The 15,454-nt window shown below is 42.9% G+C and overlaps 1 protein-coding gene across 1 annotated transcript in view; it reads right to left on the bottom strand.

Annotated features, from left to right (window-relative positions):
• The window catches only part of SDC3 (syndecan 3), a 172,239-nt gene extending 157,051 nt beyond the window's left edge, over nt 1–15,188 (bottom strand). The window contains exon 1 of the mRNA XM_073666020.1: nt 14,760–15,188. Coding sequence (XP_073522121.1) covers nt 14,760–14,825 — 66 coding nt within the window. The 5' untranslated portion in view covers nt 14,826–15,188. The remainder of the gene's footprint in view (nt 1–14,759) is intronic.
• Between the last annotated feature and the right edge of the window lie 266 nt (nt 15,189–15,454).

Genomic DNA, 15,454 nt, shown 5'->3' with positions numbered 1-15,454 from the left:
AATATAGAGAAGGCCTTTTTTTCTTAATTATTTCATGAATTTCATGAAATAATTAAAAAAAATTGAAGTGGGGCTTCGCACTATATTTGTGTCCAGCCAGGTACAGCAGGCAGGAACGGGCTGCCCCCAACCACCAGCTGACTATTTGTACCTGGCCGGACACAACAATATAGGGAAGGCCTTTTTTTCTTAATTATTTCATGAATTTCATGAAATAATTAAAAAAAAAATACGTGGGGCTTCGCCCTATTTTTGTGTCCAGCCAGGTACAACTAGGCAGCTGGGGGCTGGAATCTGCAGCGCAGGGAGGCCCAAGCTTTCTGGGCCCCCGCCCGCTGCAAATTGCAGTCCGCAGCCACCCCGGAAAATGGCGCGTTCATAGAAGCGCCATCTTCTGGCTCTGTACCCAACTCATCCAGGGCCCTGGTGCGGTGGCTCACTGGGTAATAAAGGGGTTAGGGCCAGCTTGGTATTATCAGCTGGCCCCAAGCCCAAAATTCATGGGGTCACGCCAGTATTAGACATGACCGCCATGAATTTCTAGTAAAGTATTTAAAAAAAACACAACACCCAGAATAAAGTCCTTTAATTGAAATAAACACACAATTCTTTATTGTTCTAAATTAAACCATACTTACCATCACACCCATTCCAGCTGAAGCCAACGATCTCCTGCAATAAAAGAAAAATAATAAACCAACCTCATCCTTACCTTTCCATGGTTCCCACGACAGCTTCAGCTCTGCTACATCGAGATGACTGGCTGGACCGCAGCAGAACGCTGCCATCCAGCCTGTCATCCCGCGGACACTGAGAAGCGCAGGCATGCTTGCGCTCCTCACTGTCTCGCTGTGACGGCATCCAGATGAGCCGAGGTCATGTCCAATGAACTCGGCTCACCTCATGCACGTCACTGACAGCGTGGGAAAATTCTCACGCTGAAGTGCTGAGTGCAGGAGAATTCTCCCACGCTGTCAGTGACGTGCATGAGGTGAGCTCATGTCCAATGAACTCAGCTCACCTCATGCACCTCACTGACAGCGTGGGAAAATTCTCCTGCACTCAGCGCTTCAGCGTGAGAATTTTCCCACGCTGTCAGTGACGTGCATGAGGTGAGCCGAGTTCATTGGACATGACCTCGGCTCATCTGGATGCCGTCACAGCGAGACAGTGAGGAGCGCAAGCATACCTGCGCTTCTCAGTGTCCGCGGGATGACAGGCTGGATGGCGTTCTGCTGCGGTCCAGCCAGTCATCTCGATGTAGCAGAGCTGGAGCTGTCCTGGGAACCATGGAAAGGTAAGGATGATGTTGGTTTATTATTTTATTTTTATTACAGGAGATCGTTGGCTTCAGCTGGAATGGGCGTGACGGTAAGTATGGTTTAATTTAGAACAATAAAGAATTGTGTGTTTATTTCAATTAAAGGACTTTATTCTGGGTGTTTGTGTTTTTTTTAACTTTGACTATGGGGTTAGTAATGGAGGTGTCTTATAGACGCCTCTCCATTACTAACCTGGGCTTGATGTCAGCTGGCATTATAAGCTGACATCAACCCCAGCCCTATTACCCCACTGCCACCGCTACAGGGCAGTGGGAAGAGCGAGGCTAAGTGCCAGAATTGGCGCATCCTATGGATGCGCCATTTCTGGGGCGGCTGACGGCTGGTGTTTCTAGCCTGGGAGGGGGCCAATATTCATGGCACCCTTCCTGAGCTATTAATATCAGCCCCCAGCTGTCTGCCTAGCCTTTGCTAGCTATTAAAATAGGGGGGACCCCACGTCATTTTTTTGGGGGGGTCCCCCATTTTAATAGCTAGTAAAGGCTAAGTATTCAGCTGGGGGCTGATATTAGTAGCCTGGTAAGCTCCGTGGTTATTACCCCCTTCCGAGGCTTCAAACATCTGCCCCAGCCGTCTGCTTAACCTCCGCTAGAGCCTAAAATTATGGGGGATCCCACGCCAATTTTTATTTTAATAAATCCTTTATTTTAACACTAAATGACAAGTACAGTAACCAACACTGTCACTGTACTTATTATAAATGTGACTGACATGTTTCTATCTATCTAATCTATGTGTGATGCTCTATCTTTCTGTTCTAAATTGTCGGGTACCGCTGCTGAATTGCCGGCCGGCTTTTTTAAAGAGACAGTGCATGAAAACACTATTATTTTTTTAAATAAATCCTTTACACTAAATGACAAGTACAGTAAGCAACACTGTCACTGTACTTATTATATATGTGACTGACATGTTTCTATCTATCTAATCTATGTGTGAAGCTCTATTCTTTCTGTTCTAAATTGTCGGGTACAGATGCTGAATTGCCGGCTGGCTTTTTTAAAGAGACGGTGAATGAAAACAATAATATTTTTTTTAATAAATCCTTTACACTAAATGACAAGTACAGTAACCAACACTGTCACTGTGCTTCTTATATGTGTGACTGACATGTTTCTATCTATCTAATCTATGTGTGATGCTCTATTCCTTCTTGTCTAAATTGTCGGGTACCGGTGTATGCCGCTGCTGAATTTGCCGGCTGGCTTTTTTAAAGAGAGTGTCTTCTGAGCAGTTTGTCAGCTTTTGGACACCTTTGCAGGTGTTTTCTATGTGTTTCTATGTGTTTTTGTTTGCCTGCCATTGGTTTTAATGGTGTTCGACGGTGTTCTAAGGTGTTCGACGAACAGTTCGACGAACAGTTCCTCAAACATCCCGGTGTTCGACGAACCGAACCGAACCCGAACACTACGGGGGTGGCTCAACACTAGTCACAAGCACTTTCCAAGTGATGCTAAAATCGCTTGGAAAGCGCTTGTCAATCCGCATGCGGAAATGCATGTGAAGAACGCTTCACTTCCGCATGTCCCTAGCAGGAAAAACGCATGTAAAATCCACATGTACAACCCGCATGCGGAAATGGCAGTGAATAACGCCCCATTTCCGCATGTCCCTGGCAGGAAAACGCATGTACAATCCGCATGTACAATAAGCATGCGTTTTTTTCTGCCAGGGAGATGCAGAAACGCTCAGGAAAAAATCCTGAGCATTTCTGCATCGTGGGCACATAGCTTAAAGGATCAGAAATACAAAATAACAAAACCAGAAACAAAGGAGTGCAGTAAAAACTATTCTGGGATCAGTAAAGGAGCCTCCAACACAGTTGTGAACAGAGCCTTACACACATAGTTGACAATGACTGGCATGCCAGGCAGATCATTAAAAAGAATACATTTTGTACATGAAGACCAAAGTTTTTTTGCGCTTCATGGTTCAACCCTCTCAAATCTCCATGGCAACATGGAACTTACTGGACTGAGTGCTTGCTTATTTACGGCCATAGCGGTGTCGATGTGACACCACTGGCTACCAGTTCATGTTATATATAATATATATCACAGCAAACACAGAATAACTCATTTCAAGAGTTCTGTTTCCTTTCCTAATTGACATAGCACCTTTCATAAAATCTCTTTCACCATCTTATATCAGTACTTCTCAAATTTCTACTAACAAACATAATTAAAAAAGGAACCTGATCATCTAATCTGAAGCCAAATAGAATCCCTTAATATCCATGACAAAAGAGAAGCCATCGATTTAATTGAGCACCATTTCGACAAGCTTTACACAAATCGTTAGTACAAGCAAATCTAAGAAACTGAAATATAACTTATCAAAGAATTTGCTTCTTTCTCCACTTATGAGTCACTTCTTACCTTCTCCCTTGCCTCCAGATTCATCAATCACTTTGAAATAATAGCACAAATCTATCTTGGTCAAAGCAAGATGGACTCCAGTACAATGAGGAGTCAGGTTACAACTAGATATTTTTGTTTTTTTGTATAATTAGAAGTGCCCATAGTACCTTGTTAGGTCATTCTCTTTGGTTCATTTGGTATTTCTGTATTCATTGACAGTGTGTTGGCCAATATGGATATTAAAGCTAGGGATCTTACCTGTCTATCATGTGTAGATACTGTTTTCAATGGGGAAACAATACAGAGTGTATTTACGGAAAGTGGTCAAAAATCGGAATTAAAAAATTCTATGAAGTTTATGCTTAGAAAGCGAACAAGGACCTGGTAGAACAAGGCCTCCATTGAGAGCTATCTGGTAAAGGACTTGATCCCAAGAGGTTTAAAAGCAAGAATTATGCCTTCCTTTCCTGTGGAAGATATTACATTTAGAACCAAATGGGAAGTAACAGGTGTTCCAGGGCTCTTATGTAATTACTCATTGGCAACAACAAGAAATGCTTGGATAGACTTGATACAGATATAGAGACGACTCGTGGCAAATTGACTTAGTCAATGTCCACATCTGAGATGGAGGTATTTAATAAAGATATTGATACTGAGTTCCAGGTATGGGAAAAAGAAGTGAAGGACACCAAGGCCAAAAGATTTCAAAGGGACTGCCAGGATTTCAAAAATGGTACTGTCTCCAGATTGCAGTCCAATCAACAAGAGAGCATTCTATTGTAAGAACACTTTCGATATAATCTCTTTTATCAAGAGAGGACAGTGAATCCTCAAATGGTGGTCGCTTTTACAATCTGAGGTATGACAGGCGGAGAATGGATAAAAACTTTAGGAATAGGAAGGATAGGTGAAATGCTCCCTCATCACCAGGATCATCTAGACTTCAGGTAGTAAATTTGTGCAAAATCGAACTCAAAAGGATGTTCTGAGCGAGGGTCTTACCTTCTCGCCCATTTCCCCTTTTGACTTTTTTACAGCCGTAAAGGACCTCCATCTCTTCGCGCGAAAACGTGCTTTAACGAAATTGCATGATAAGTTACATGCAGGCAAAAGACGGACTCAAGAGGAACTGAAAGCGAAAATACGCTGCTTCCAAAATGCTGCTATGTCCTGATCGTGGGCACACAGCCTAAGACTCACTCACATGACGGTATAAATTGGACATGAAACCGATAAAAAAAGGTATTGTACTCAGACCAATGTTATTCAATGAGGCAGTGCAGATCTTTATAATTTTTCTCAGTTATATTAGGCGTGAGTAATAAATCTCAGAATGCTGCAATTTGACTCCGAAATCGGATGGGTGCAAGAAAAAAAAAATCGGATGCTATATGAACCATCAGTATGTCTGATTTTTACGAATACTTTACAATTCTGTAGCACAGGAAACTGTAAAGGGTTCTGTAAATAATTAGTAGCTGCTGAGTTAAAAAAATGATTTTATACAGACAGCACAAGGATGACAAGTGAGGAAAAATCGTCACACTCTCCTGGATGAGAATGGGACCAATTATTTATACGCTCTTGTGACCCCAGCCTTATAATCACACACAGCTCTGCAGTGAGATCAGGAGAGGAGAGAGCGGCCATTACACATCACACTGGTAATGCCCCCTTCATATAAAATAAGCTCTGGAGGCAGAGTCTCATGCAGATCAGTGTCCTGCCCATAGTCCTAGAACAGCTCATTTACATATAAGAAAACATGGATGTCTCTGGAATAAGACATTGGATCACAGATATCAAGGTGTCATTTTATTCAGGTTCCTATGACCTACATGCTCATAGGCAACTTTGGAAGGTTGATCCTACTGACCGATTGCTTTTAAAGAGAAAATGTCACCATGAAAATGCAGGCACCATGTTATAGAGCGGGGGCGGGGGGGGGGCGGAGTAGATTGATATAAAATTTTGTCAGAAAAGATTCAGTAATCATTTAAATCATAAAAAACAAACGGCTCTTTACTCACCCACCCTCAGTCCAGCACTGCTCCCAGTGTATTATTCAGCTATCAGTGAGCTTAGAGGCTTTGAGCTGCTCGTGCCATCAATTCGGGCATGATCGCTGAGCCCAATTATTGGCTGCAGTGTTATCAATGCAGTGTTATCAACATGACGTCAGCGCTGCAGTCAATAACAGGCAATGGAAGTAGTAGCGGAGAGCGGAGACTCAGTGCAGGATCTGGGGAGGATGAGTAAAGCACAGTTTATTTTTTAATGCTAACTACACTCAAGGGGGAATAGTTTTCCAATATCAGAAAACTACTTTGAAGGCTCATTTCAGAGCCTCCATCACAGATTTAGTCAAAAACACAGGACTAAATAGAGTAGCATGCTGTGCTATTTTGTCTGGTAAAAAAGTGGACATCATGATAGAACTCCAACAGACCCAATATAGTCAATGGAGTCAGATGGGCACCACTGCTGGCCGCCAAGTGACCGATCTTTCATTATCATTAAGCAGAACAATGCAGATATAAATGAAGCAAACACTCATGAGCACTATGAGCACAATAACTGAACCTGAAGAAAGGCAAGTTTATGGAGTAGATGTAGAATTCCTACTTATAATACTTCTGGTAAACACATGTTCCTCAATTTTTTGCAGTTTTCCTTCCAAGAGCACACTTTACTTTGCAGATTCCTGAATTTGTGCATCAAATAAATTATAGTAGGTGTTTCTTGCTCTAACAGGCACATTTTTAGGAAACTTTCCCGTCTTGAGCCGGGAATGTCAGAGAGCGATCTCCTCTGTCCTCCACAAGAACTTGCACACCCATAGTGCCTCGGCTTGCATGGCTATTTAAAGGGAACCTGTCACCAGGAAAATGCTGTCGAATTTGCAGACACCATGTTATAGAGCAGGAGGAACTGAGTAGAGTGATATATAGATTTGTGAGAAAAGATCCAGTGTAACTTGTGATTAATTAATTTCATCCTCTGATCTTTGTGGGATTTTTGGTCCAGTGAGCGGTCCTATCAATGACTGACAGCTATCTCTGTATACAATATTATACACAGGAAGCTGTCACTGATAGGACCACCCACTGGACCGAAAATCCCAGAATGAGCAGCGGATTGAATGATTAATACACAGGTTATAGTGGATCTTTTGTCACAAAATTATATATCTACTCAGCTTCCCCTGCCTTATAACATGGTGCCTGCAGATTGGACTGTATTTTCATGGTGACAGGTCCTATTTAACACTAGCTTTTCTCCTGTCAGAACAAAGATGAAAACCTAACATGTCTGGTCCAGGTCTCCCTTGAACCTTATCATTTCTTCATCATTAGCACAAAGCCGTGATTTTCAATATCAGCGTTGTTCATGCCAGTCTTGATGAGGGGGCATGTTAGAGTCAGAGGCGACTGATTCATTAGGAGGGGCCACGTCTCTTAATAAATGAGGGGCATCTTAAAAGTGACGTGTGCCTCACCACAAATCCTACTCCAGTCAGGGGCTGGAGTATTATTTGTGGTCTAAGGTACTCCACAGCCCGTCATAAATTAGCCAAGCGGGCATTGCCATGCCACGTCCCACTCTAGCGCCATCAATTTTGACAGATCAGTCAGTCGCAACCTCATCTTGTGACTTTTTTAAGTGTTTTCTGAAAAATTTCTGGACAAGCACTTTGATGCATTGGAGTTTTCTTCAGCACTGATAAGTAGGGAAGAAAATCTACACAGTAACTTAGTTGTATCTCAATGTAAAAATAACATTTGGTGATTCTTTATCTGCTGAAAATCTCAAAATCTCACAATGCCCCTGTACCCAAAAAGGTTGTGCGAACCTGGTCTAAAGTCGGGAGCTTTTCCTGACATATACTTTAGCAATACAATATGTCCCCATTTAGTGTGTTCATTTGTCCTCCGTCTGGCATCTGCATACTATTCAATTGTACAGGAAGGCACAGAAGACTGCAATTTCCTACAAACGGCCGCTGCAAAAAAGTATACTGTGCAAAATACATTTTTTATTTTACAATGGGTCCCTTTGTTCTACAGATGCCAAAGCAACCCTTCTATCTGCGGTCCCTGTTGGGACCTGTGCCTGCTAAGTGAATGCACCCAATAGTGGCCACAAATGGGAGTGTGTCTTTAGACTTCATGTATTTTTCAGAAGCATAAGTCAATGTAGAGTATGTCTCACCTTCATTCTACTCCATGGCACACGTAGCGTTAATGTGATCTGGTTTTACATGTCTACTAATTACAGATTTGCTTATGTTTTCCTATCTGTAGCACAATAAAGCAATTCCAGCTTATGTATCCTCTCCACTGTCACCGTTTGTGAGCTTGCCATATCTCTTCTACTGTCATTATATTATATCTTCGGTTGACTCATGGTAATTACGGATCTCTCCTATGGTAAGCTTCCTATTATGCACCGTTATGTATGATAAAATTCTACCTTCAACCAATTATGTTATTGATTCACTTGCATTGTTTGAGGTTGACTGTTTTGACATTAGCACAACAAATAGTCAATACTTATGCAGATGTAATAGCACACAAATCAAATATATATAGATCGCATATCTGTATATACAGACAACTGAGGAATAGTAGCATTTTTATAGTTATAGGGATGTACAATTTACAGCTAACATACCGATTGTGGGCACAATGTAACGTAAGCTATAGAAAACCTGAGAACCAAGGATCTTTTGTAGAGGTGTCCAATTTCCGCAGAGTGGAAGCAAACACAATAGTAATTTCTCTGGCTATTGTATCACAAGGAACATGAGGCCATCACCTTCCCTTCTCACCTTAGTTGAGATTCCGTCACAATACTGAATCAATGTCATTTTCCAATTGTTGCACGTAAAGCAGGAATACAGGGAGGTCATCTGGGGTCTGCTGTACACGAACATATTTAGTAATCCTCAAAAACTAGAAGTCTTTTGTGACTACTTACACATTCTATAACTGTCCTGTGCGCAATCATTCATATGAACAATGAACAGGCATTATATTATACACAGGGAGAGAGATAAGTACTTGCAAGACACAACCAGACAAAGAAAAAGATGGGCTAATATTAAACCTACCGGATCCCTGTTTACCCCAACACCTCCCCATTCACATAAGAATGTTAGTGGATTTCAGCCACTAGATGTCTACCTATGGCCAGGATCACAAATTGTACCAGTAGATACAACAATATTAAGGAATTCCTGCATCACTTTATCTAAAAGGAAGAAGTCAGAGGACATGATACACTTCTTGGCACACCGAGATATCTTTAGTTGATAGAGATGCAATACTTTCAAGTACAATAATGAACTTACATATCAATGATCTCTCTACTAATAAGTGAGACAATTTGCATATTTCCCAGAGGAGCATTGCGGCTTTAAAAGTCTCCTCACCATGACATGCTTAACACATCACTCTCCACAAGGAGAAATGTTACCCCTTAGATACCAGTCTGATGCCTCTCACCCAGCCAAACCAGAACTCACACTTTGCACTGACGAGGGGCAGTACCCCGAAACACAGTGTCTGCAAATTGAGCTTCTGGTTCTGACTTATGTCCTAAGTCATGTGATAAGGTTCGTTAAAGGGTCACTACTGACTTTTAGGATTTCTACTTCCTGTAGGTGGCACTAGAGTTCTGGTCCTCTTCCTCTCTGAAGAGACAATTTCCACCAATAAGTGAAAATTCAGCTGCTGATTGAAGGCAAATGTTCACCAGTCAGCAAAGGGTCATTTACGTCCAGCAGGACTTTACTGAAGACGTCACTTGCTATGAAGGCATAGTTACTATATGCCAACCAGGATTATATATACAACCAAAAACGTCTTCCTTCCATGAATATAACAATCACCATCCTGAGAAATGATAGCATGCACAGTCTTCAACTGAGCTCTGCAGGATTATGTCATAGGTAGCAACCAAAATCAAGTGAAACTCTGTGATGGGCGTCAGAAGATTGTTCGCAGCTAGGCAAGGTTTTGCTTATCCACAAAATAACTCGTTGATACCAGGAATGGGGATCTGAACAGCCCTATTAGAATGGTGTTTTGGTCGTACATGCATACCCGACCGAACAATATTGACTATGGGTTAAATGGCTATAGCGAAGCTTATCTTCACCATTCCCATAGACAATGAAAGGTGTTTGGCCATCGTTCTTTTCAAATGGAGAATTTCAACAAAGCCACAAACAGTTCACTTTAGGTAAAACTTCTGTTTTTAATTCACCACTGTTCTGAGAAAGTCAGATACTGTAAAATATAAATCTAAAGACATCTCCCGTGTTTGATTAATAATGCCTGTCTATTTATACAAAATGCAGGGCAACATATTCCCCTTGTGAAAAAGAAAAGTGTTATTACTAACTGAAGATGTAAGATGTCTTGTGAAATGATTTCTACCAGTTAGACCTAGAAGACACAGAATATGTTCAGTGAAATAATTACAGATAATTACACATTATGACTAGATTGATTAACAAGTGTCAAAACCTCAAGACAGCCCAAATGAGGTGTGAGCACTGAAAGTTAGAAGAGAAATGTGCTTCCATCCTAGGTGTCTGAAAGATCTCTGTTTCCAAGACATTAAGAGGATTCCATTAGTATAATCAACTAAATGATAGCATGCGGTCATCTGAAAAAGACAACCCTCTATTCATGACTACTTAATGAATGAAGTCAAAGCCTGGGGCCCATGCAAAGTCAATCACACTGGAACAAATCTAGAGGTCTTGAATGATTATACACTGCTCAAAAAAATAAAGGGAACACTCAAATAACACATCCTAGATCTGAATTAATGAAATATTCTCATTGAAAACTTTGTTCTGTACAAAGTTGAATGTGCTGACAACAAAATCACACAAAAATCATCAATGGAAATCAAATTTATTAACCAATGGAGGCCTGGATTTGGAGTCACCCCCAAATTAAAGTGGAAAAACACACTACGGGCTGATCAAACTTTGATGTAATGTCCTTAAAACAAGTCAAAATGAGGCTCAGTATTGTGTGTGGCCTCCACGTGCCTGTATGACCTCCCTACAACGCCGGGGCATGCTCCTGATGAGGTTGCGGATGGTCTCCTGTGGGATCTCCACCCAGACCTGAACTAAAGCATCCGCCAACTCCTGGACAGTCTGTGATGCAACGTGACGTTGGTGGATGGAGCGAGCATGATGTCCCAGATGTGCTCAATCGGATTCAGGTCTGGGGAACGGGCGGCTCAGTCCATAGCTTCATTGCCTTCATCTTGCAGGAACTGCTGACACACTCCAGCCACATGAGGTCTGGTACTGTCCTGCATTAGGATGAACCCAGGGCCAACCGCACCAGCATATGGTCTCACAAGGGGTCTGAGGATCTCATCTCGGTACCTAATGGCAGTCAGGCTACCTCTGGCGAGCACTTGGATGGCTGTGCGGCCGTCCAAAGAAATGCCACCCCACACCATTACTGACCCACTGCCAAATCGGTCATGCTGAAGTATGTTGTAGGCAGCAGATCACTCTCCACGGCGTCTCCAGACTCTGTCACGTCTGTCACATGTGCTCAGTGTGAACCTGCTTTCATCTGTGAAGAGCACAGGGCGCCAGTGGCGACTTTGCCAATCCTGGTGTTCTGTGGCAAATGCTAAGCATCCTGCATGGTGTTGGGCTGTGAGCACAACCCCCATCTGTGGACGTCGGGCCCTCATACCACCCTCATGGAGTCGGTTTCTAACCGTTTGTGCAGACACATGCACATTTGTGGCCGGCTGGAGGTCATTTTGCAGGGCTCTGGCAGTGCTCCTCCTGTTCCTCCTTGCACAAAGGCGGAGGTAGAAGTCCTGCTGCTGGGTTGTTGCCCTCTTAAAGCCCCCTCCACATCTCCTGGTGTACTGGCCTGTCTCCTGGTAGCGCCTCCATCCTCTGGACACTACGCTGACAGACACAGCAAACCTTCTTGCCACAGCTCACATTGATGTGCTATCCTGGATGAGCTGCACTACCTGAGCAACTTCTGCGGATTGTAGAGTCCGTCTCATGCTACCACGAGTGTGAAAGCACAACCAACATTCAAAAGTGACCAAAACATCAGCCAGAAAGCATTGGTACTGAGATGTGGTCTGTTGTCCCCACCTGCAGAACCACTCCTTTATTGAGGGTGTCTTGATAATTGGCAATAATTTCCATCTATTGTCTATTCCATTTGCACAACAGCATGTGAAATTGATTGTCAATCAGTGTTGCTTCCTAAGTGGACAGTTTGATTTCACAGAAGTTTGATTTACTTGAAGTTATATTCTGTCGTTTAAGTGTTCCCTTTATTTTTTTGAGCAGTGTATATACTGAGAGAAGCTTTTCAGCACAGGATATCAGTGAGCAGTTTACACTCTAAACAGATCTTTTCATTTAATACGCTACCCTATGTAAGGACAGTATATCACAGCTACTGTACTAATAGTAGCCAAAATGACACAAAATTGGTTGTTTGACTACTAGAAGTATCAGACCACACTGAAGACATATTTTATGATTCCTTTGTAATCTTGAAGAGAGCATTCCCCTGCCTCTCCCATGAATACATACTGTCAATCACTTCCCTGAGGAATGGCAGCATTAGTCATGAGTACATCGGACCCACAAATTATGTGTTCAGCGTATTCTTTCATTACTTCTAGTAATAAAAGGCAGAACATTTTTGTGCTGTTTAGTCTATTAGGACTAAGGACTTATAGTTACAGATGTAGCAAGCGCTATTTATATAGATGATGAGCTACTCTACAGCCGCTTTCTAAATAGTAGGCGCATTACAATACTTTTTCATCTAGTTGGCCAACAAAGACATGCCACAGACATGTATCTCAGAACACCAGTTTAGCAAATCCAATCTACTAAAAATGGAAAATTCACATTACATCCTAACATAATTAGAAGGTGAAGTCTGTACACTCAAACTACTAATGACTTCTAAAATGAATGGCCTGTAGTGCTCTAGAGGGCACCTGAACCCCTTTGACTACTCTCAATTATGAAATATTTTGTCTTTACTTGTGGCTGCTCAGGGTTGTGGAGTCGGAGTAGTGGAGTCGTGGGCCCATTTTGGTGGAGTCGGAGTCGGTATAAAATAGATCGACTCCGACTCCTAAAATATATAATAAATTGGGTACAGTAGTGCAATGCAGTTTGTGGGGAATATTTTTCATAAGCATTTGGGAAAGTTATGAAATGTCCTATAAATGTCTGTCCTGTTTCTGATCTAAGGGTCTAGACTTTTAGCTGAGATGAATCTGTTCTACGGTAAATTTATCACTTAAACATGAGCCATGTATGAGGGAGTCGGAGTCGTGAAGTCGGTGACATGGAATTTGAGGAGTCAGAGGTTTGGATTACCGACTCCACAGCCCTGGCTGCAATATATGTCAAAAATAAAACAAATCAATATACTCACCTGATACATCATAGTCCTCCATTGCAGCTCGTTGGCCCACTGTACCGGTACTTTGTTTACAATAAAAATAGGTGGTGTAAATATTGGGTAAGGTCTACCCTGTGCCATTTTTATGCTGGTATTGGTCCCTGTAACTTGGTGATACACTTGTCCCCTTACAGCGGCTTCTTAGCATCACGGCTTTTTAGAGAAGTACAAACTGTCTGGGTTATAGATATCTGGGATGTATGAGTACAGTACGATTTTATGATGCGTTTGCGCCATTTCTTACAGTATGCAGATTAAAGGGGTTGTCCACTACTATTTGGGCAACTCCTTCTCACTCCTCAGGTTTGGCCACATTAAAATAAAAACACCTTTACTCACCGTCCGAGCCGGCACTGTACCAGCGATGTCGACACTCGCTGATACAACCTCGCTGAGGTTGTTACGCCACACGAGCCCTGCACCCAATCAGCGCCGGCTTCACTCTCCCCACCTTCGAACATATTAAACAGGAAACCAGGGCGGGGGCTGCCCTCTGACTTCCTCTTGATGTTCGATTTGTCCGAAGGCGGGGACAGTGAATGCAGCACTGATTGTCTGCAAGGCTCACGTGACACTACATCCTCATGTGAGCCACAGGAACACGAGTGCCGACATCGCTAGAACAGCTCCAGCCCGAGAGGTGAATATAAGTGTTTTCATTTTATTGGGGCCAAATATGAAGAATGAGAAGAAGTCGTCCAAGTAGCGGACAACTCCTTTAAAACAAACCAAAAAATATATGGTCCTGATTGCTAGCTTTCTGGTATAAAAGTTGTGCACAAAATGTTGTGCAACTTTTACAGTTTTTATGCCAATTTAGGCCAGATTCCAGAAAATTGATCGGATGGGCTTTGGCGGAGCCTGCCTGTCAAATTAATCAAAATTGGCATCACTTTAGTGGCATAAATTTTGCCAGAAATGTACTCCAGTGCCTGACTGGAATAACAACTTGAATTAGGCACATCTTAGTCCATTCATTAAGACTGTCGGACACAATGTCACACTTAATCGAGCTCTTAAAAGTTTTCTGTTTTACCATTATATGACAAGAAAAAGAATGTGGACCTTTGCCATAGGTATCATATGGAAAATATATTGATTATATTATCGCATTTCTTACTTCAATTCTAAAAAATACCTTCCACTTAATAGAAATCAGCGTCAGTGTAAGATGGCTACCGTGCGTACCACGCGGCCATATTTATTAGCCCCACTTAATAATTCATATGCCAGGTATGGCCCTTAGATAAATACACTTCAGAGCTTTAGGGCTGAAATGTTCTAGCTGCTGAAGACCTGAACGGTGAAAGTGTCTTCAATATTCCAGCACTTTACGGGAATCCATCTTGTCAGGAAGCACACACCACCCCCCAGATATTGACAGCCATTCGCTGGGAAAAGACCACTGAAATGGAAATATGATGAGGCGCACGTCCACACACAAATCTAGAAATGTCACACAATAGCCCCTGATAATGACACGATGCCATGCCGGGATGAGGGGGTTAAGCCCTCCTGGGCTCTTGATGAATGGGCAGAGGTGTGATGTTACTCACCAGAGAAGCCTGTGAGATGAGGAGCAGCAGCCCTGCGCCATGTATAATTCCAAAGGCAAGATGCATCCTCCTTGTGCCTGAGCAGCTGCCTACGAGTAGCCGGGTGTCTAGTCCTTATACTGTGCTGTTAGCTCCCTATTATTCCTCCATGGGGCAGGATAGCGCCTTCACTATGACAAATCCCCCTCCTCGCGGTCTCTTCTCCACCCTTCTCTGTTATCCTCTCCTCCTCCTTTCTCAGCGCCCTTCCTCAGCCTTTTATCCCTCTCCTCCTCTTGCTTCCCTTTCACCTTCGGTATTTTGTTCTCCTTCTCCCACCCGCTACCGTCTTCCTCCCTCTCCTCGTCCTTCTTCTCTTTACCGTTCAGCAGGAAATGTCTCCCCTCCCTCTTTCCCTTGCGATCAATGTGAAGAAGGTAGATGGAGAGGCATCCTAGGCGCCATCTAGTGGTCACACGGTGGTGATGCACGAGAAGGAGCTCCGCGCCATTAGTCATCATGATACAATACCTGTCCCTCACTAGGTTGACCTCATCCCCGGGACATAAAGAAGCGAGTTCCTCCAGGGACTCAGGCTGCTTAATACGGCATGTCATGTTCAATGGGGCAGGCAGGGAAGCAGGGACATACAGGGGACCATGCAGCAGTGCGGGAGGAATGTCTGCAGTGTGTGGGCACAGGCCGAAACAACAATG

The sequence above is a fragment of the Phyllobates terribilis genome, unplaced genomic scaffold (genome assembly GCF_046119375.1).
Source record: "Phyllobates terribilis strain yellow unplaced genomic scaffold, ASM4611937v1 Scaffold_2__4_contigs__length_985480577, whole genome shotgun sequence".
Classification (NCBI taxonomy): Eukaryota; Metazoa; Chordata; class Amphibia; order Anura; family Dendrobatidae; genus Phyllobates; species Phyllobates terribilis.
This window is presented reverse-complemented; position numbering and strand designations above follow the sequence as displayed.